The 22,603-nt window shown below is 39.9% G+C and overlaps 1 protein-coding gene across 2 annotated transcripts in view; it reads right to left on the reverse strand.

The window, feature by feature from the left end:
* Nucleotides 1–1,057: 1,057 nt before the first annotated feature.
* The window catches only part of rab11fip5a (RAB11 family interacting protein 5a (class I)), a 31,252-nt gene continuing 9,706 nt past the window's right edge, over nucleotides 1,058–22,603 (reverse strand). The window contains exons 2-6 of one of the 2 annotated variants that reach the window (XM_041971958.1): nucleotides 13,077–13,585; nucleotides 12,245–12,839; nucleotides 7,268–9,709; nucleotides 3,706–3,850; nucleotides 1,058–3,617 (exon numbers count right to left, since the gene is read on the reverse strand). In XM_041971958.1, the coding sequence (XP_041827892.1) occupies nucleotides 3,360–3,617; nucleotides 3,706–3,850; nucleotides 7,268–9,709; nucleotides 12,245–12,839; nucleotides 13,077–13,585 (3,949 nt within the window). In that variant the 3' untranslated portion in view covers nucleotides 1,058–3,359. The remainder of the gene's footprint in view (nucleotides 3,618–3,705; nucleotides 3,851–7,267; nucleotides 9,710–12,244; nucleotides 12,840–13,076; nucleotides 13,586–22,603) is intronic. The other variant, XM_041971959.1, reaches the window with a different exon arrangement.

A 22,603-nucleotide genomic window follows, 5' to 3' on the forward strand; every position in this document is an offset into this window, starting at 1 on the left:
GCCTCTTTCCACCGGCTTGAATGCTTTCCCACCATTTAAGGAGGAAAAACTCTCCCACTTGTCATCGCTTCTCTCCGGGTCATCGCCCGGCTGACGGAAAAACGAACGGATCTAATATCGAAAGGTGTTCAATGGATCATAATTATAATAAATATAATGTGATGCTCTTGGAGAGTACTGCAACGACTTATAAACTTTTAGAGGAAAACATAGCCCCCTAGTGGTGGGTCTTTTTTTTAAAGGCAGTGGTGCTTTATTAGAAAAAAATAAGTAAGACATTTAAACTTCTCTATGCCCTTTGTCCGCCCAGAAAAAAAAAACTAAGTAGAAATTGTGTGTTATGTTATACACACACACACACACACACACATATATATATATATATATAGCTGGATGGCTGTCCATCTCAAGCTCTGGTCCTCTTCTGGATGGAGATGTCTGATGGTTCTTCAGGTATCTGTTGAAGCCACTTCTGCAGTGTAGGGAACAAGACCCCCAGTTTGAGGCTTTGATGACCACTGGTACTACTGTTGCCTTCACCTTTCAGGCTTTCTCCAGCTCTTCCTTGGGTTCTTGGTATTTCTCCAGTTTCTCGTGTTCGTTTTTCCTGAAATTTCCATCATTGGGGGACGGCTACATTGATCACTACGCCTTTCCTTTGCCTTTGCTGCTTATCCATGATCACAATGTCCAGGGAAAAAAATGTAGATGTTATACTTCTGGCATCAAATATGACACAAATCTCTATTTTCTTTTGGCCATATCTTGTCTTCGGGTCCACTGGTCCTCACCATAACCTATGTTGAAGGCAATTTTGTGACATCTGGCCTACACCTAGTGCTGTAATTAATTAATAAAAGCATGAAGTAGGCCAAATTAGGTCCAAACACTAAATTATTCTTAATTTTAAATTAAAGAGGATTTGCCATTTAAAAACGTAACATTGTCAAACTAATCTGAATTCTTAAGTTTTTGACTTTAGTATACAGTATTTATCCTATAATAAGAATGGAAAGGGAATATTCCCAAAGAAAGAAGAAAAACCAAGCATACGGTGAGCAGGAAACACAAAATACTCTTTATTAAATATACAAAATTTGTGAAACAGAATTGCATCACGGATTGTAAACTTTCCAATGTAACTTACCACCTTGAGCACAATCCACTGGCTACACAGTTGAGGACAAAATACAATCAGTTCAAACTTAAATAAAAACCTGGTCAAATGGAAGACATGAAAGAGGACGCTTGTTCTCGTACTTTGAAAGCGCCGAGTCATATTCAGTAAGTTTCTATCGTCATCTACACTCTTGATATTGCAATCACACAACAGAACCAAGGTGATGACATTGTTTTTTTGGATGGTGTATGCTTTGAGTTCACTGGCAAATCATCATCGTGGTGTCAAGAGAAGGCCGAGTGCTTAATCACAGAGCGATTTAAAAAGTGCAGTACAGTGTACAGTCGATCTATCTCTACCGATATCACACAGACAGGTACAGTAGAGTTCTTCTTCTGACAATTAAGTAGTGCAAGAACATCCACAAATGCTGTTAAAAGTGGCATCATATCAGAATACTTAATGGTGTATCAATCAGCTCTATAGATTAAGTTTCAAGGCTTTGTGTTTTTTCTTTCCTTTTTTTGTTTGCTTTTTTTTGGCATTTATTACTTATTTCCTATTGGTATGCATACAATTTATTTGTGTGCTGTGATCTAAACAATATCATAACAAAGCATCAGTAGAGTAAAAAGAAAATGAAACCCTTCCGAGTGAACAGATGGCTTTACTTTTTCAAAACCTCTTCCCAAGCCCTGACGAGTAAGGTGACGTCAACACGTCAAAACAGAACAAAAATAAGGCAGCGTTGGGCATTTCAATACGGCATATATGCTGTAAAAATGCGCTATATATCCCTTTGTGACACCTGAAAGCGTTATGCGTGCAGGAGCAGAAGCACATGTGACACACCGAAACCGACGGAGGGAGGGATGGTGGGGGAGTCAAGCACCAGCATGTTGCAGGCATCCTCTCAACGCCCTGGAGTTGTGTCGATAACTCGCATGTGGGGAAGGAAGAAGCATGAAGATCAGAGAGGCTCCTCTGCCTGATCTTGATACAGAGTGATACTGTCTTCACCTGATAACACTGTGACCCATATGAGCATCAGTCAGCTCATGCAGCTGAGCATCACAAACGATTTCAAGGAGCAAGCCTCCACAGAACAGAGAGAAATAGAAAATATGGAAGGAAAAAGGAAGGAGCGAGCAAAAGATAAACAGCACCTATCATGCGCTGAAAACAAAAACCACTCACATGTTGGCTAAGAACACTTTTGAACATTTGGAAGCTACCATCAGTTCCCGGTCATGTGCACATGATGAGGCTCAGCTCTCGTGCTTCTTGTTAGCAGGCAACATTTGTAGAGAATCAATCCAAAACAGCACATAAAACATCTGGAAAACGTGGCGCCAATCAAACAAGGACGCAAAAGAAGTTTTTGATCATCTTTCTCACGTACGAAATTTGGCTAGACGTGAAGGCTGACAATTTCTACACAACATATTTGATAAGATTTTGGACTGATTTCCTTCCCATCTTCCTTTCCAACGTGTCAGGATCATCTCAGTCAAGCCTCAGCTTGCAGAAAACGCTTTGCTTCCTTTGTTATTTGTTAGTCAAGCATTTGTGTAATGCACTAGCTGTAGATGGAGCTTTGAAAACATCCCCTTGGAGCTCCAAAAGCTCACATTACAGAGGTCAAATAATTTGTTTACCAGTTGATGACCAAAAACAAACCATTTCCTTTTTTTTTTTTTTTTTTACCATATGTAATAAAATAAATATCTTCTCATTTTAAACAGCTTAATGAATTTCTGCCTTTCAAAGAGAGAATCAATTGAAAATCTAAAGCTATGCTGTGAAAATGGTATTTAACAAAACATGTGATCACCAGTTAACACTTTAACACTGTCAAATAAATGATAAAAAAAACTGTTCTGGACTGAAACCCTACAGTCTTCTCACTCGTGACAAAAAGACAGAAGTGATAGGTGAGGTGAAAAGGAGGATTTTGATGCTTCTACAATCAGGATCCCATAATGGAAGCGTTTTGGAGCCCACCACCTGGCTTTGTGAACCTGAAAACAACCTGAGGATGCGCTACATTCAAAACCGCTCAAGGACGCGTTTCAGTACAGTGAAGCATGCCGGCCTGAAAGCATCGCCTCAACATCTCTCAGTGCCTAAATATTCGTATCAAAAAGGACAGCATAGCAGTGAAAAGACTAAAGAGCTGTTGTGGAGGTTAGAGTGAACGGATGCGGACTGGATCGCAGCCCCTTTTTTGCCTCCTTTGTCACTTGAACTTGGAGCGCACTTGCAGGAGCGTGGGCTTCTGCTCCATGATGCGCACCAGCAGCGTGTCGATGTAGTCCTCCAGGTCTTTGACCTGCGGCTTCAGCTTCCTCAGCTCCACCTCCCGCTTGGCCAGCAAAAGTTTCTGACGCTCAAACTCTGCCTTCTGCCTCTCCAGGTCCGCCTCACGTTGCACCAGCAGGGCGACCAGTTCACTGTGAGTCAGGTGGTAATACGAGCCTGCACCCTCTGTCAGAGACTGAAGGCAGAGACACAGAAAGATAAGGAAAGACATACCTAATATCAGAATCGGATATTTTTATTTTCTCAGAGAAGAGAAATCATACCTTCTTCCTGTCTGTCTCCTGCTCGGTGATCTGGCTGCTCTTCCCCGGGTGGATGGTGGACTTGAGCTTCTCCAGGCTGGTGACCAACACTGACCGCTTCTCCTCAGACAGCATGGCAGTTGTCAGGGGCTTCACTGGGTGGGGGCTGGACAGGAGACAGCAGGAGATACGTACGGGCCAAAAAGTCAGATATTCCACTTGATTTGGTGCTTGTCTCACTGTTTAACGGTCAGCTGATATAAGGAATAAAATCTGGTCGTCATACTGGAAGTCTGAAACAAGTAACTGTAAGTAATACAGTAATACTGTAAATGTTTTTTTGTTTTTTACTGAGATACGATATTTTTGCTTTTTATTAGACCAGGCTTTCAGCCATAAATCATGATCCTACTTGCCAAACAGACCTGAGTCAAGTTGTAGAAAAGTGAGCCAGAATCTTAGATCTGCCTGCAGATTTATGAGCATGTTTAACTGAATGGTGTCAAGAGGTCATTTTCTAAGGAGGGAAACTGGGAGAAAAGGCTAAGGTATAAAAAATTGCACAAGAACTTGACTAAAAATCTGCTTCATAAGGTCTGATGGAGCCTGAATAGATGCAAATTGCAGCCAACATTCAAAAATTCCTGAAGATTAATTAAAGAAATTACAAGAAAAGTTGTCTAAGAGGGTTCAGACTGTGCTCAAGAATAAAGGTGGTCACACCAAATATTGACTTTCATGCTAAGAGCTGTGCAGAATTTTGCCTTGTGTACTGTATTTCAATTTGTTTGTACATTTCAATAAATCGCTGCACCTTATTTCCTGTTTTGTTAGAAATAAACTTTGCACATCAAGTAAGGAAACTTGTTTTGCTTACTTCATTGTTCTAACAACATCAATGTATCTTATACTGTCGATAAGCTGTTTCCTATTTCCTCTTTAAATAGTACCACATGTGTAGAGAAAATGCATTTGTGGGATGAGCAGGAGGAGTCAAGTATATTGGTTGCACCTATAAAGAAAAAAAAAACTACTTGCCAAACTTCTGCCAATGCCAAACAGCTTCTTCTGCTACCAACACTTGTTTTGAGCTTTAAGCATGGACCCTGCATCAGTGGTCCAAGTATCCCACATTTGACTGGGGTAGGGCCATAGACCGTATTTAAAAGATGGACGGAGCCTCCGTGACGTCACCCGTAGGTTTCTGAAGAGCTGAACTGAAGCTCATTGGGCAGTTCCCACCGTCGCCATCTTGGCAGCATTATGCCTGTCATCTTTCTCGGAAAGGGGAGCTGAGAGGGAGACTGTGAAGGTAGGGGTGGATGACTGACACCCATCAAACTCTGAGCTGCCTGTAGCTAAGAGCTAACTGAGCTAACCTGAATCTAACGGAGGTAGGTGGGCTAAAGCTAAGGAGCACTGTTAGCCAGCTAAAAACCGTGTTGTGCTACACTCTCCCTTCTTGCCACAGATATTGAATACCTGTCAATCAAAAGGACACGCACCTAATTATGCCGAATTTCAAGAATAAATAACATCCGAAGGGATGAGTTAGAAAAAAATTCACCCCCCTAACAGTTGTCTTGCAGGCAAACTTTACCTATTAATCCTGAAATGTTTTTTTGTACCAGGCTTTAAACATGTTTATTTCTGCTGTGAAGTTGGTCTTCTTAATGGGAGTCTATGGGGATTTGCTCTGTTTTGGAGGCAGCCCCTAGCGAATGAGGGGTGAACTGCAACTTTTTGCACTAGGCTTCACATTTTACCACTGGAGGTTGCCACTTAGTTAGGGCCCATGCCATAGAGCAACTTCAAGCTGGTGTTCTGCAAAAAAGGCCTTGTTACATCTTCAAATTAAGGTCACATTGTGCACTAGAAACCTAGCAATGTGGAGGAATGTTATATTCATTGATGAGTTAAGTTTCCACCTGCTGTAGTTGGATTGTAGGGTCAAAGTGTGGAGAAGACGTTGAGAATGCTATGCTGACTGCTGCACTGACCGGGTCCTGAGAACCCTGTTTGTTAAATGAGTAAATTGTTACGTTGCCAACATGTCTTGTTTCTTCAGACATCAATCATCCAATCCAATAAACAACAAGAGTCAATAGCACAATCAGCTGTTTGCCACTGGCAGAGAAGATTTGGCACAAAATGCCACAAAAGCATTTTCCTTTCAAATGTGGTTCAATTTAAAAGAGGAATGAACTGGGGAATAACTGTATTGCCATAAGAGTTATTGCCAAGAAGCACTGTTACAACAAAGAAATAATCAAACACAAGTTTACTTACTTTTTGTGCTAGGTTTATATATAAATAACTATTCAGATTAATCTGATGGAACATAAAGGCCTGAAACACCATTAGCTTCCACAAGCCCCCATTTTATTTTTACTCTCACTGCTGTCATGGAAAAATAAATAAATAATAAAAAGGCTTATTAAGCTAATTTAGACAGGTTTTAATGTGTTCATCCTGCATAAAAACCAGCCCTGCAATTAAAACTAGCATCATACAGATTGTTTTGTATGATTTTATGAAGCACTCAAGCTTTGCACATTGAAAACTGGACATTAGCATATGTTTTATTTTATATTCAGTCACTACAATGCTCATCCAATCAGACTGATCTCTCTTCCTGACTCACTATAACTTAGATGAAACAATAATTTTCTTTGGAAACAATGGTTATGTTTCTGGAAGCCAGCAAACAAACAAATACATACCAGCTCTCTAATACTTGGACTTGAAAATCTTCTGAGACGAGTCAACAATAGCACAGGAAAGAGAATTTCCTGTGTTGATGACCTACATTTACTTGCATTTGACTTGCATACAGCCACTGTGTCTCTTTAGCCCTGGAGCTTGAGGTTTAGCCATTATTTGAGCACAAAGTGATGCTTTTCTAGCCCTCCAATATGACACCAGACATAAGGGAACATGTTTAAATTCAAAGTAACACTTCAATAATCGAGCTCAAAGGAGGTTTGACAGGTGTAAGATTCCTTGGAAAAAATATAGAGAATTAGAATTAAAATTATCTTAAAACCAAGAGACTTAATTGCATGCATAGGTGTAATCAAACATGTAGAATTGTGTTAAGTGAGTTATTACCCCAAGGTGAAAAGGAAATGACAAAACAACACCTTTTTTATGCCTTGTGAAAAAAAAAAGTCCCGTTTCTGGTTGATGTATTGGCAAATGAGTGTGTTAGTGTGTGAACGTTGGCTGGCCCTGTGGGGAGGGGGGAGGGTCTGTGTGTATGTTTGTGTGTTGTAAGGGGGGGGCAGGGATCAGGACAAAATAATAACTGCTAATTGGCCTGAGGCTTTGTTTCCCCCTCTTGTTACCACAGCCAGGACACACACAAGAAACCTGCAGAAGAGTCCTGTTAACACCAGTATGTGAGCCTGTGTGTGTGTTTTAACAGTGATGAAAAATAGAAGGTCACACCACAAAGGACAATGCCCCCAAGAATCAGCATGGAAGAGAAGCAGGAGGAAGCGGAGCGGCAGGAGATTGAAGAGATGACAGGACTGAAATTCCTCTCCACCCTTTCACCAGCACCGAGCATGTGCAACCTCACCTGTTCAGCGGGTCGGCTGCATCCTGCTGCTGCTCTGTGTCCTCTGGTGCCGGCTTTGGTTCGGCACCTTGTGCAGAGCTGGGCGGGAATGTCGCTGAAATGTTTGAAAGGGGAGGAAGGGCAAAAATCGCTACCTGGGAGCTATTGCTTTCAGGGGTTAAAGAAGGAGTGAAAGGGATCAAAGAAGGGAATTCAGGGCCTAGCTGAGCTGAAAAAGACTCCTGGATTGGGCCGGGATCACTCCCAAAAGTGGGTAGGAGGGGTAGATCAAAAGCGGGTGCCAGGCTGCTTTCGGACTGGGAGCGTTGTAGCGAAGCATTTTGTGCTTCTGAGTATTTTGAAAACATGTCAGCTGAGACACCACACTGTTTCTCTACCTCTTCTTCACTGAAGCCTTTTGGATTATGGACCATGTTAGAGGAAGGTGGTGCTGCAGGGAGTACTTGTAATCCATCTCCTATTGTGAGGCTTTCCTCAGGAGTTTCCATTTTGCTTTGAACCCCACTGGGTTCTACGAAATTGCCAAACAGGCTGGTTTCTTCATTAGCAGCACAAGAGGTGATCTGAATGTCACTTAACTCACCACACAGTGTCGAATTAGCAGAATAGAGCGTCTCATTCAGCTCAGAGAAACTGGTGTGTTTGGAAGACTGGTAGGAATCACAGGTTTGGTATTCCTGTGAGTCAGTGCTGACGTAAAGGCTTGGGAGTGAGCTGCTGCCACTCTGATTAAATATATGTGTGTGCAACAAATTGCTGTCAAAGCCTTGGTTTGGACTGTTTGCAATGTGACTGATGTTGAGGGAGTCACCAAAAAGGCTAAATGGTACATGAGAGTCATGGTTGGCATCCTGCTCCTTTACCCCAGTGTCCTCAAGGGATACTTCCGAGAAACCAAGCTTGATTTCAGGGGAGGAAGTCATGATTTGAATTGAAGTTCCAGTAGTGGAGAGTTCATTATCTGGAGAGCCAAGAATTACTGCGGTAGCATTGTTCACAGAACTACCACTGAAATCCTTGGAAAAAAATGTAGAAATATTTAATTCCTCTTTACTTGCGTCTCTACTTGCATTGTCTGATTGTGGTTCAGATGGTTTCGGCAACAGGTCAGGGTGCACAATAGAAACGTTTGGTGCATCTCCACCTTTACTTCCCGTTTCCCATGTCTGCAATGTTAAAGACCCCTCTGAATCACTCAACTCCACCTTTTCACCATCACCACCTTCTTGAGGAATTTGAGTTTGCCGGGCCACATCAACTGAAAACTGACCATCTGACCTGTCAGCAATGCCACCTTTAGCGTCTGAGGGCTTTCCATTTTTCCCCAAAGCTGACTCAGAGAAAAGTTCAAGGCGGATGATGCTGCTGTCAGCTTCCTCAGAAGAGGATGCAGAGAATTTATCAGAGTGAGAGGAGAAACAGGAGAAGCCATCTTCCTCTGCTGAACTGCCGAGGCCTGAAGAGGTAGGATCAGGAGAGCCACTGTTGAGTTGTGTTTGTGAAACATGAAAGGGCGCTGAATTCATGATAGTGTTAGTTACATCATTAGTAGTGTTGTCTTGTTTAGATTCATTGAAAGCACAGAGTGTTGGAGAGTTAATCAGAGTGTTTACGGTCATGTCGTCATTCTCAAAGCTTCTCTGCTCTGGGATTGTTTCAAGGAATTGTGGAAAAGTGTCAAAATGATGTGTAATAGCATTGGGTGCCTGGATGGGGACCTCATGTGCCTCAGATATAAATTTTATGCCAGGGGGATGATGTAGAGAGTCATAAACATTTGTGTGTTCATCAGCATCTATTCCTGGTTGTAAGGCTGCTTTATTATTGCAGTGTTCCAGTGGATGGTCACTGAGTGTGTTTCGCTGTGTTCTGCATTCTGTAGTGATTCCCTCAGGAGACTGCAGCCTGCCAGCTGCAAACGCTTCAAAGGATTCATCCCACTCTGAGTCCGGTTTAAGCTCCCCTACAGACATAAAAGGGTTGGACGACTTCTTGGGAAGAGTCTTTCTCCATTCCGTGGGAGGTGGTGGAAGAGGTCTTTTCTCAACTTTCATTTCGCGTTTTGCATCGGCACCAATGATGGAGTCTTCTTTGGTTGGGTTGTTGTGAGTCAGGACAGAGTTAGGGTTACTTGGCTGAGGAAAGAGTTGGGTTATGGGAGGCCGCGAGCTGGAAAGATAGGGCAAAGGAGGCAGTGAAGGTTTTAGGCTATTAGGGGTTTGCATTTCTTTATAGAAAGGGTTATGCTGCAGGAGAGAATAGAAAGGGTTGCAGGGGGATATGGGAGGTGGTGTGCTCTGTGAGTGGGAGAAGGGGTTAGTGTGGTGCAGTGTAAAAACCAAAGAGGCAGAATCTACAGGGGTACCCAAGGGGTGGTGGCTAGGTGGAGAGGGTGGTGGGTGGGGGTCAGTGCTGGGCTCTAGTTTAGGTGAAACCACCAGGCTGTGAAAGGAAGGGCAAAAAGTGTTTTGTGTCAAATCACATCTTAAATGCATAAAATGCTGAATAGTCATTTAAAAATATTATATAGGAAACTCCATGGAAGGTCTTTATACCCTAGTAGAAATGTGGCTTAGTCTATTTCTCTGCCTATAAACAGCCCTAAGCTGCCGTTTAATTTGTTTCATCTTATTTTACTATTTATTTCAGGACTACAGCTCTTTGGCAGAGGGTGTGCACACCAGCCAGTTACAGCATGCAAAAATATAGAGGCGTGGTCAGCATAAATTCTTTCACATCAAACAATGCAGCAGAAATTACTATAATTGTTATATGGAGGTTTTGACATATTCATTTAAACGAAAACCCCACAGGACGTCGGATTTTATGGTCAATATCTTGGAAGGTGCTTCCCTAAAGAACAGCTTAGTAACTAGTAGTTCATAGTACTTCTTTTATAGGGTTCTTTTAGCTGCAACTTCAGAGTAGAAACTGTGATATAACATAAATACATCGGTGATTGGTTGAACAAATTTAATGCAATACCCAATCCCGTCATTAAAAAAGCTTTGTTAAAGTTGGTGAAACTTCACTAACATTAAAAACCTCTAAAAACACAAATAAGTTTTACGATTGCATTTGAATGTTTCTCAAAACTGTATTGCTTCCACTTTATCTGAGATTACACTGACCAATGATGATGTTATATTTTTTGCAGGAAATGGTGGTGCAGGTGGGTGTAGTCATTGCTTACTTATACTGCACTACCCAACTTGGCAATTTTACCCATTTTTGAAAAAATCTAAACTCATGTGTAGATTCTGAAATACAAAGTTAGCAGATGTATTGTGTGTACTTTGGTCTGGAAAACTGCCCTCACTTCAATCAGTAAGTGCTAACCAGTCCAAAAGTTTGTTTATATTTTTGGTTAAGTACACAGATTAAGTGGAAAAAAAAATCTACATCAAAAGCAGTTGCATCAGAGCGTCTGTGTACCTGAGTTTCTATATACTAAGAACCATCAACATCCGATGTAAAGCACAGAAGCATTTTGACTATAAAAGAGCACTAGATGAGAAAGTATAGTGCACCAGATCACACCCCCAAAATGAATTACTCACTTGAGTACACACTTATGTAACAAGTGGAAATAAACTGAGATGGGGCTTTCTTCCCTTCCCACTCCCGGCCCAAACACAAATTAAATTTCTCATCCACAACCTATTACAGAGTAATGATTTTCCAGTTCACACCATCATCTTTTCAAAGAAACATTATAACTCAACCACATTACAGCAACGATGAGGCTAATTTCACAAGAGCAGCCCCCCTTCCCATCTGCATTGCAGATACCTGCTGTAACCAGAGACTGGGACCAGGAGGGATGTGTACAGAGCTGGAGGTGTGATACCGGTGCACGAGAAGTAAACAAGTACACTGATATGTGACCCTAATTTATATGGACAAATTTAAAGTGTTTTCTCCACTTCAAGCTTCTCCAATATAGTAGTAATAGTTCTATTTTTTATTTTATTATTTAATCTAAATAAATAATAAAATGAATAGAAATATCAACTGACTGGAAAAAAGGCTTGTCATTATTTGGAAAGGTAACAGAAATATCTTAGTGTTAAGTAGCTGAGGCTAGAGCCAGCAGGCTATTAGGTTAGCATAAAACTCAATAATGCTAGCCTGACAATTAGCTCAGCATAAAAACTAAAAATGCTAGCCAGGCAACTAGCTTAGTATAAAGAGCCGTAATGCTAGCCTGGCAATTAGCTTAGTATAAAGACCCGTAATGCTAGGCAGGCTATTAGCTTAGAATAAATACCAGTGATGCTAGTCTGACAATTGGCTTAGCACAAATGCTAGTAATACTAGCCATAACATAAATGCCAAGAAAGCAAGACTTTACAATTAGCTCAGGATAAAGACTAGTAATGCTAGCCCAGAGAAAAGACCGGTTTTGCTAGCATGGCTCTGTCAAAAGGTTAAAAATGTACCTATCAACTTGTTGAGTATGTACACAAAGCCATGTTAGAAGCCTTATGTGGGTGTTCTTGTCATAGTTTTTAAGGGCAGATGGAACAATCATTATTGAAAAATAGACGGGGAAAAAAGTGTTAGGTGTAAATTTTGAACTGCTATATAGCAAGAACTACAGCTTTTACTTTAGTTTATTATCTGTCTACATTACACTCCCTCTCTTTTTAATCAGTCTCTTAATTTTATTGATAAACTTACATTCAAAAGGGATAATGACTGTAAGTTATATTTGTTTCTCATCTCAGCTCCCTACAGCTTGATTTATTTTCTACCAAAATGAAACAAATGTAAAAATCCGATGCATTTAGACAGATCTTTGCAGTGCATGACAGAGTTGTGCAGCTACTCTCATGCTAATCTTGGCCGCTCCTGATCTTCTTGATTGAAAGTAAACTTGTACTATAATGATAACTAATAATCTGCTTCATGCTGTAACAAGTGAAGCTGTCAGTGTGCAATTAGTCTCCTGTGTGATCACAGAGTGTATCTCACCTGGGTTTGCTGTGCAACTCCTTTGATCCGAACCAGCCCTTGTGTTTCTCCTCAGTGACAGCGGAGACCTGTTCAGACATGTCCTTTGACTGACTCTGACTCTTCCCCGCAGACTCACTCCGCCCATGCGAGAACAAGTTCCTCTTCTTTTTCCCATGGATCTCCGACTCCGCCTTGGAGGCAGAAAATGACGAAGCAGCTTTTGGCAGGCTAGTCTGTTCCGAACGCTCCTCTTCTTCGGCCGTCATGGGGCCACTTTTCTCCAGGGCCGCTGCTATGGCAGCTTTCTCCTCCTCACCAGGTCTGTCAAAAGACCAGCGGCGCCCATCTCCCACGGGGCCTTTCTGCAGGTTTGTGTCCGGCCGAGTGCTGAGGTTCTGTAGAGACACAGAGAGAGGCAAGGACTTCTGCAACGGGCCCAGGCCTAAAGAACCTGCAGGTTTTCCTGAGCCTGGGTCCAAGGGCTGGACGTTGTATGCATGGCTTCCGTTAACACAAACAGTGTGCTGAGGCACTGCGATGCTGATCTCACCGGTCTCATCACCAAACTCACATTTGAGAGAGGACGATTTAGGGGATGTGTTTGCTGTGTGGTCTGCAAAAACAAGGCAAGAAAAGGAAATTAAATGAAAAGTAAAAACTGATATATGCAATTAGAAACTTTGTCAAGTTATATTAATAAGCAGCTTAACCAGGAGATAACATTATTAAATGGCTTTGCTAGTAATACATTTCTTACAAAGACTGATCCGTGTCTAATAGATATAGGTGTAAAAATGTTGCATATTCTTCAGTAAGTGACAGCAAGCCTTGGTTTACTGGTGATTCTCACCTGGGCTGTCTACCGTCAGGTTGCTGCTGTTACTGGGAGAGTTTGAGAGGTCAGACACCACCACGCTGATGCCAGCAGTGGGGCTAAGGCTCCCACCTCGTGATGATGACTCGCTACTCTCAGACCCCAGAGATGTGCTGGAGCGAGTGTCAGACGATTTCCGCAACTTTCCCCTGAAGAAGAAGGTCCTCATCTTGCTTCGCCGGGCTTCACCCCCCTCATCATCCTCATAATCCTCCTCTCCACCTCCGTCACTTGGCAGTCTTTGGCGTAACCGGTACAGAGACCCGTAGCCACCTGGCAGGACGGCGGACGAGGAGTCGTCGTCGCTTGATCTCCTCTTCCCCTTTATACGCTCTTTCAATTTACTAAAGGTGGAGGATCCCTTGTCCTTCATAACGAGGTCGTACATGCTGGCTGTCAGGTTGTTTCGGGTGAACTGGATGGTGACTTGAATGTCTCCCCGCTCTTTCTCCTTCTTCCCTGTTTTAGAGTGGAGTCTGTACCACCTGCAACAGAAGAGCAACCATTCACATGAGCTACAAAAACACAATGTTTATTTAATTGGTGGATGCACCTGCCCTAGATTTACATTCTTTGTTATCTATGAAGAGCATTTCTGGTCCCACAGAAGTTGTATGCATTATTTTTCTATTAGGAGTTTCTAGGAAAAACCAACTGGAACTCCCACCTAAGTTATGTTTCCAACTCAGAATGTTGGAGAAACCTCACAAGCTACAACCTCAAAATTACAAATATATATATTATATATTTGCAGTATTAAGCTGTCTATTAACACATCTGTCTCATTACGTCAGTCAGACAGATATCATGGTCAAACTTCCATCAGTGTTTTATCGTAATCTAGCCTTAAAATATAACATGGCTAACATTAAATTACGTCTAAAACATTATAAGATTCAATGATATCATTGCTGCAGTGTTTTATTTGGAAATTGTAGCCTAATAATTATCATGATTGCTAATTATGGGTAGCTTTGTTAAGGTGTGACATGCAACATCCGTACACGGTATAGACCCACATATGTTTTCAGTCTGACTCTGTGGGCAAACATGGTAACATGGAGAGTTGTTCTACTAAGGTCGGAGTTCAACCAATTAATCTTAGTGCTGTTTTTGTCCCAGTATGCATGCACTAGAGGAGAATCAAGTTATTGACAGACATGTGTCCGATGCTGTGATGCGATATGGCAGACGTTCTGCCACGTCTGACATTCCCTGTAGATGATCGTCAAACATGCACGTTTAGATGAATTAACAGCACAGGAGGTGCTATAAGCTACTAGAACAGATGAGGCTGCGGTTATGAAGCCAGGATTTTAGTAAAACAAAGTAATATGAAAATGCTTAAGCCGACTGCGAGCAGCAAAGTACTCTTTATGGACTACTTCCTGGTGACATTCAACACTTTACTGTTATTAAAAAAGATGAAACTTTGGAGCATGTTTGGTGTATCTAGGCCCATTTGAGACTGTAGGATTTTAGTTGTACTAGAAATTTTTATATAAAAACATACAACTTACATACAACCTTACTCATTTATGAGCTTAACAGTTTCACATTATTTCTTTAAATAACTATTTTGAAAACCATATAGTGGCAAATTTGGTAGCTATTTTCTTTCAGCTAGTTGTCAGAACAGCCCACTGGTGTGTGGCAGAAGGTTTCACTGTATGCTCCACAGGTGAGCTAAGTTTGTTTGAGCTAAGCTTTCATTTAAAAAATAAAGAACAGTCAAAGCACAGTTGTAGTTTACAATAAGTATGCCAGACATGTTAAATTTAGTTAGAGGACAGACAGAATGGGAGATGAATATAGATGTTTTGGACTGACACCAGCTGTTAAAAATGCATTTATAAAAAAAAAGAAATCATGTCAAATACAAAGCAACGCATACTAATGTGTCTAAATAAAGTATATCACCCAGCTGTGTTCTACATAAACGTATCTAATCTCTGAACTAAAGATTCAGTTTTACGTTCTGTCAAATCTAATCACTTATAAATGATGCTGAACAGCAATGCTGGAGCAGTTGTTTGTCCTCACAAAAAATTTGCATTTTGAATTCTAAGTCCAGCCCCTGAAAAGTTTTCTCTTCATAGCAACTGAGGCATTTAAACATGTCAATATGTAGAACTGAAATACAGTTATTTAGCCAAAAAACTTAAACACTGACTTTTTTCTGGGCAAAACTTGTTAAATAATAAAACACTTTCAATTTAAGATTATCTGCAAAAACAGAAACATATGCACACACAAAACTACAGAATACCTGTTTTGTTACAATCCTATTTTCATTTAGTTTAGGACTGAGTCATGTATATGACTGCATTGTTGGAAAGAACCAGGATGATCTGCTCTCATACCGGCTCACAGTTTAAGTGTTTGCAAGTCTTTATCTGGCCAGACATCCTACAATATCTCAGTGAGGCCCCTTGATTATGCCATGACACCAATAAGCAAGAACAATGAAGTAAAACAATGTTCATTTCTGATTTAATAAGGGAGTGTCCTACATAGATCTGACCGAAAACAAGTCTGGCCAACTGTAAATTCCTTTACTGGACAAAGAAGTGCAGTTCTTAGAAATGCTGCACGCTGGTGGGTGGAGAGGTGCCAACAAATTCATCACGTCATGACTTATGGGAAAGTCTCATCTGTTATATTTGAGAAATATAAAATGACTAAAAAAAATTTCCCTGACTTGCAGCTGTCTGCAGTCAAACCTGAAGTTATCAGCACCACAGGGAAGGAAAAGAAACGAAACCAATAGCTGTTTTTAGTCTTATTTCCTGTGTTGTTGGGCTATCTTCACGCCGCACCTCAAACACAGTGCCAGCTTCCCTTATATGAGCCTCATAAGACACACACAGGTCCATATTTTACAGTTATATTTCAACCATTTTGCCAGTAGCTTCAAATGAAGTTAAAGAAAAAGGCCAAGACTCAAGAATTCAGTTAGTTTGGTGTAAAACCCAACTATAAAAGTTAAGTCAACAATAAAATATAAATGTCATGCAATACAAACTCAAACATGCTACTCAAGTTAAAATACAAATACGAACAACTTTATTGATCCTAAAGGAAATTCTTGTGCTGGAGTACAGGAAAAAATCTAATAAAAAAGACTATTGCACATGTTATGGCTATGAACCGGATGTTTAAATAGCACACAAGTGAAACACGAGTAAGTGAAACACAAAAAAAAGAAACCTCACGCGTGCAAATTAGCTGAGAAAAGCCATCTCTGAAACCATCTTTTTATTTCCCTACTTCCTTTTTCTTTAAACTGACAGCATGACTGTGCAAAGCACCGAAGGCTGAAAATGTCCTTGATCATGACACAGTTGCCACATTAAAGTTTAAACTTGTATGTTTTTATAACAGTTTGTTTGGAGACGTAAAAGTCAAACAAAATTTATATTGTGAAACCATACTGTTCTAATTACATTTGTTCATACAAACATATGTTTAAATGCCCACCAAAAAAATAAAATAAAATAAAATAAAATAAAATAAAACCTAAATTTAGAGTTAACTTTCTTTGCTAGTCTGTCAGGAAACGTTTCATCTAGAACACTGACAGCACTCTGCTGGACAGAATCTACTTTACACTCACTCACTGGCCATTTTATTGGAAAACTTTAATAATACCAGACTGGATCCCTTTTTCCTTCAAATCTGTCTCAGTTCTTGGTGTCATAGATTGAACAAGATGTTGGAAACACTCCTCAGAGGTTTTGCTCCATATTGACATGACAGCATCACACAGTTGCTGCAGGTTTGTCGGCTGCATCCATGATGAGAATCTCCCGTTCCACCACATCCCAAAGCTGCTCTACTGGACTGAGATCTGGTGGCTGTGGAGGCCGTTGGAGTCCAGTGAACTCATTGTGATATTCAAGAAAGCAGGTGGAGATGATCTGAGCTTTGTGACATGGTGCATTATCCTGTTGGAAGTAGCATCAGAAGATGGGTACAGTATATGGAACCAGTGCTTATTGGACTTCCTGTTGTCTTTCTATCATCTCCAACCAGTCTGCCCATTCTCCTCTGACCTCTGACATCAACAAGACATTTTGGTCCAATTAACTGCAGGTCACTGGATATTTTCTCTTCTTCAGACCATTCTCTGTAAACCCTGGAGATGATTGTGTGTGAAAATCCCAGCAGATCATCAGTTTCTGAAATACTCACACCAACAACCACGGTGTTGTCCACCACCGTGACATTCAGTCACGTAAGTCTCCTTTTTTCCTCATTCTGATGCTTAGTTTCAACTTTACCAGGTCATCTTGACCATGTCTACATGACGAAATGTGTTGAGTTGCTGCCATGTGATTGGCTCATTAGATATTTGTGTTAACAAGCAACTAATGAGATGTACCTAATAAACTGGTTTTCATGGTCATTATTTTGTTCAGGTGAACAGATGTCCAGACTTTCAAAAAGCAAACAGTGCACAGACTCCAGAGATCATGCTTCTTGTTTATCAAATGCTGATTTTCTAAAAGTTAGCTCAAGCCCGACAACAACGGTACATTCAACATTAGTTCTGCTGTTGAAAAATAAAAGAATCCAACAAAATGTCATAGCCTGCATCAGTGATGAGAATCTTTAAAGAAGTCTGCTCCTCACCTTGTTGAGAAACAACAAATACAAAGAGAAACGTAGGGGTGAACTTCCCAGATTTAGATTTATTTGGAAAAACAGATAAATTGTTGGTTCACTTCCCTGCCCTACTGAGGATTAATAAAGCCTTTTTGTGAAAGTAGCATTAAAAAGAATAAATGAAAAAATAAATAGAAAAACTTTACAACCCCTTGTATAGTTTTTAAAAATAGTTAAATTGCTCTGTTTCAACATTTCATATTTGTCTTTCTAATTTAATCCTTTTTATGACCATTTAGAAATTATTACATTGACATTATTTCTGCTGTTTTCCTTTATTTAAACGGGCACTATTTAAATAAATGTTTTCTAAAACTTAATTTCTTTTTCCCCACAACTATTCAATAAAAAACATGCATAGAATATGTGTACAATAAAAATATTACTCATTGTTACAGACTAAAAAACAGGACTAGCTGCCTATTAAATAAAATAATTCAGCTAAATGTTATTATCTGAACGCCCTGTTTTGTCCCCATTTGATTACAGAGGAAAAGAGGCAGGAAAGTTTCCTGTTACAGCAACAACACTGATGAAACTGTAGGCTGCAGAGAAGAAAAACACAGGTCATATAATTCACTGCACATGCTGTTGCGCAATTATCATCATCCTGCTGCTGACCTCAAGTTCAGCCCTGGAAACATGGCAACACCCAACAAAGAACGGCAGAGAAAACAACTTGTAAAGAAACAACTTCCCTGCAGTCCAACTCAGATAGAAGAAAGGAATGCTACTGCTTTTTATAGCTCCGCAGAAACAACATTACAACTCATACAAAAACACCAGCCATTCCATGTAAGCATGTTTCTTTAAGCGATCCACGAGACGATCATTGAGTCGTGAAAAAGAAATAGGAGGAGGAGCGACACTCCCATGTTCAGTACAGATAGGATAAGCTGAGGAATTCTGTTTTTGTTTAACAAATCAGCTCGACACGGGCTGTATTTCTCTAATCCATATATAGAGTATTTACTGTGCAGCATTTTATTGAATTAAATCCTATTACTAGATTACTGAACTACATGTTAACAGCTTTAAACCCGTCTTTTCTTAACATAAGGAGGCATTCAAGCAGAAAAGATTTTTGTGCAGGCTCTCAAGCAACCTCAAATGTATGTTAGGTGTGGACTCGAGTTTCACATCGATGATCCAACAATAGTATCAGTCTTCGGCCTAACATGTCAGCCAACTCCCTGTAGCCAAGGTGGGGTTCACATTCCACATGCAGAAGCTGGGAGCTATGTGAGGGTATTCCTTTGCATACGGACAAAAACACCCTTACAAACTACTACTATTACTACTACTACTACTGTAATCACGCCTGGCCAAGTAAAAACTCTGAAACAATTCATTAAAACTTGTATTTTTTGAAAAAGCAATGCACCAAAACGTGAAAAGCGTATATATATATACATATACATATACATATACATATATATATATATATATATATGTATATATATATATATATATGAACATTGTGACGCATGAACCATGTCCTGCTTATGAAGATGATATAAAGAAGTCCTATTTATGCTTGTACACCTGTGGGTCATGTGGTGCACAAAAGAACTTGACAATAACAAATGTGGATGTGAGATAACACACAAGAAGCCTAATTTCAGAAACTGAAACATAGACAAAAAAAAGCAGCCTACATTTTTAAGCCCACGTACTCTGGCAGAGCAGTCTGTTACCAAAAAGGACCCAGTTTCTCAAAAGCAGCCTCCCACACAGACACTGTTCAGTTGAATAAGGTCATTGATGATGACGCTTTTTGGGTTTTAACCATCAACTACAATGCTTAACACACTAAAATGCCTTCTGGGACATCGCTGATGCAACAAACTACATCATTTACCTGCTTTTTAGGAGACAATCTGTGCAGAATTTTACATAAACAAACTCATTCCACAGGTTCAGAGCATGACTGCATATCTGCTTCCAAATCTAAAAAGAAAAACAAATAGCAGGAAATCACTACACCCCACCCCATCCCAGCAATAAACTATCTCCTCATCTCCTCTCCCCAAGCCACTGAGGAGCAGACAGTTTTCTGCACCTGAAAATGATGCCTTACTGCAGACCAAGTACACCTCAGTCCAACAACACTACAAGGAAATACAAGGCAGAAATGACAGTATAAAAGGGCCATCATCAACCTACTTTTTCAGGTATATGATGAGGGGCTCTGTGGGGCTCTTTAAGCCCGAGCTGTATCAGGGCCAGACAAAAGACAGAAATAAAACTTGGACTTTATTCACATATGTTGGTATAACATATTACTCTGAGTTACACCAGAGAAACTTTACGTGAGGCACAGCTCCCATGACACCTGCTCTCGCTACTACTTTATAAAATACAACGATTTGAGAAAAACGTTTTTACCACTAAATATCTTGATTTATGCTTCTTTGTAAGATTAATCCAAACTGGTTGAGACACAGAAACAGCTACTAGCAACACAGGCTAAATGCTGCTGTATGCTGCATTAACATTATGAGCAAACCATGTGCCATGTAAACAGAAGATACCAAGCAGAAATACAGTTGTTGTAGTCTACTTCCCAACTATGTGTAACGGTTTGGGGGAAATACGGTAGTTTGTGCAAGCCACAACACAAACTAAAATGCAAGCTGAAGCATAAGCTACCAAGTAAGGTACAGGACAAGCTACAAACTACAACAAAAGTTAAAAGCTACAACTTAAGCTACAACACAAACTACAGCGCAAACTACAAGTTATTCTATTCTATTCTACAGTCATTTAGCAGACGCTTTTATCCAAAGCGACTTACATGTGGGTGTGTGTGTATTTTATTTCTTTTTTAAATTTTTTTTTATTTGGTAAGTCATTTTGTTTAAATACAAGATCACAAAGTTAAAACACAAATTACAAGCTAAAACTTAAGCTAGAACCAATCTACAACATAAGCTCCAACATGAGCTACAACTTAAGCTACAATGCAAGATACAACACGGCTGTATGGCTTTGTCATTGCCTCTGTGCTAACCGAACACAGAAAAAAGAATCAAAGTTAGCATTTAGCAGCTCTGGAAGGGTTTTGACCAAGCTAACATTTTGCAATGAATATCATGAGGTTCAGCAGAGACATTGTTTACGACACATTTGTTAACTAAACTAGACATTGAAATACAGCAAAGCTTAATAACTTAAATAAAGTTTTTGACCACCATAAAAACAGTTTAAACCAACAATTAACTTTTCACTTTCTCAAACCGCTACACCTATTTAAAATTACTGGACTAGTCTGACTAAAACTGAACTTTTAGAAAACATGTAAACTTATTAGTCTGACTAACGTCATACAGAATTTTTTAAAGGACATACTAACACCAAGATAATATGTTTGGTACTCAAAATAATCATACATGTATACCAATGACTAGAATAAAATCATGTTTTTTTTAACTCTAACATAATAAGTCAACTGAAAAATTCCCAATACAACAAGCTAATGGGGACAATACTGCCAAAGACTGTGGACGAGTCGAAAATTTTTCTGTAATAAACTGATTACTGCTATATTTGCACACATGTTTAATCACAATACATCACATGGTGATCGATGAGATAATATTATATGCTTATTTAATACATGCAAATAAGACATTTGGTTGTAAGAACAAAACAAAACCTTCTTAAACCATGTCTCGCAAATAATTACTACATAGATGTTTGATCAATATTTTCAGTTTGTATCAATGCAACTGGCTTATTCAACAGGCGTATCAATGCATTGTTACACCCATTTTATATACTGGGACAAAATTAATAGGTTAGTTGCATGTAAATGTACTCAACAATTGAGCAGAAATGGCATACATGTAGCATGTAACGTGGTGGCAGGCTGTCTCCTTTAGTGTAAAGGTGTCTAAGAAAAGATGCCAGGTAAACAAGTGGATCTGCTTCACTAAATGGATTCTTCCCCATTACATTTTATTCATGTTTCAATAAATAAGACTAACAGACCCTCAAGAAGGACTGTGGGTAATGCCGGACACATGGCCTGGATTCCTGCTCCGTCAGCAGCAACACATTCCACATCTGGATGTGATGATCTTAAATCTCACCACCAACTTCCCTCCTAAAACTTCCACACAGCCTCGCTTTTGGACTTAAAGGCACATATTGCCAGACTTATGTCAGGGATCAGTGATAAATAATCTCAGAAACGAGAGTTTGTTATGGAAACAAGTACATTCAAAAACCAGATGCACACTTTAAAAAAATTTTAATAGACTAGAAAGAAGTCTTTTAATGAATTAAAATGAAACAAACTTCAAGGGCCAGATGTGAGAGCAGTTAGGGAGGTTTATCGCAAAAATATGACTAAATTAAATGAGTTTTTCTCCTCATGACAAACTTTGTCATTTTTTTTCCAAAATTAATATTGTTACAGATGCAAGATAAGAGATGGTCATGCTGTTATTACTCTGTCAGATAAATGACCACAGAAAAAAAAAACATTTGTAGCTCAGCAGTTAATGTGAGTGCTGAGCACTGATATGCTGCTAAATGTCCAACTAAAGAAAAGCTGAGGGTTTAAAAAGTACTGAGCCCTAAAGCAACTGCCCATGAGCAAAAGAAGTTATCAGCACAAAAACACAGGTGCTGCAGATAAAAAAAAATGCCCTGAGAACAAGGTAACAATATTTGCCGTGCTTACGGAGGTTGCAACAAATAATACTGCGCAATCAGCTTTCAGATGCCTGAGTTGGTATTAAAGCACTCAGTCCAGTCCTTCTGAGATGTTCAAGGACAATCTCTGCATTACAAAGGAAAATTCTTGATAAAATTTTATGTTCAGAAAA

This window comes from Melanotaenia boesemani, chromosome 20, assembly GCF_017639745.1.
Source record: "Melanotaenia boesemani isolate fMelBoe1 chromosome 20, fMelBoe1.pri, whole genome shotgun sequence".
NCBI lineage: Eukaryota > Metazoa > Chordata > Actinopteri > Atheriniformes > Melanotaeniidae > Melanotaenia > Melanotaenia boesemani.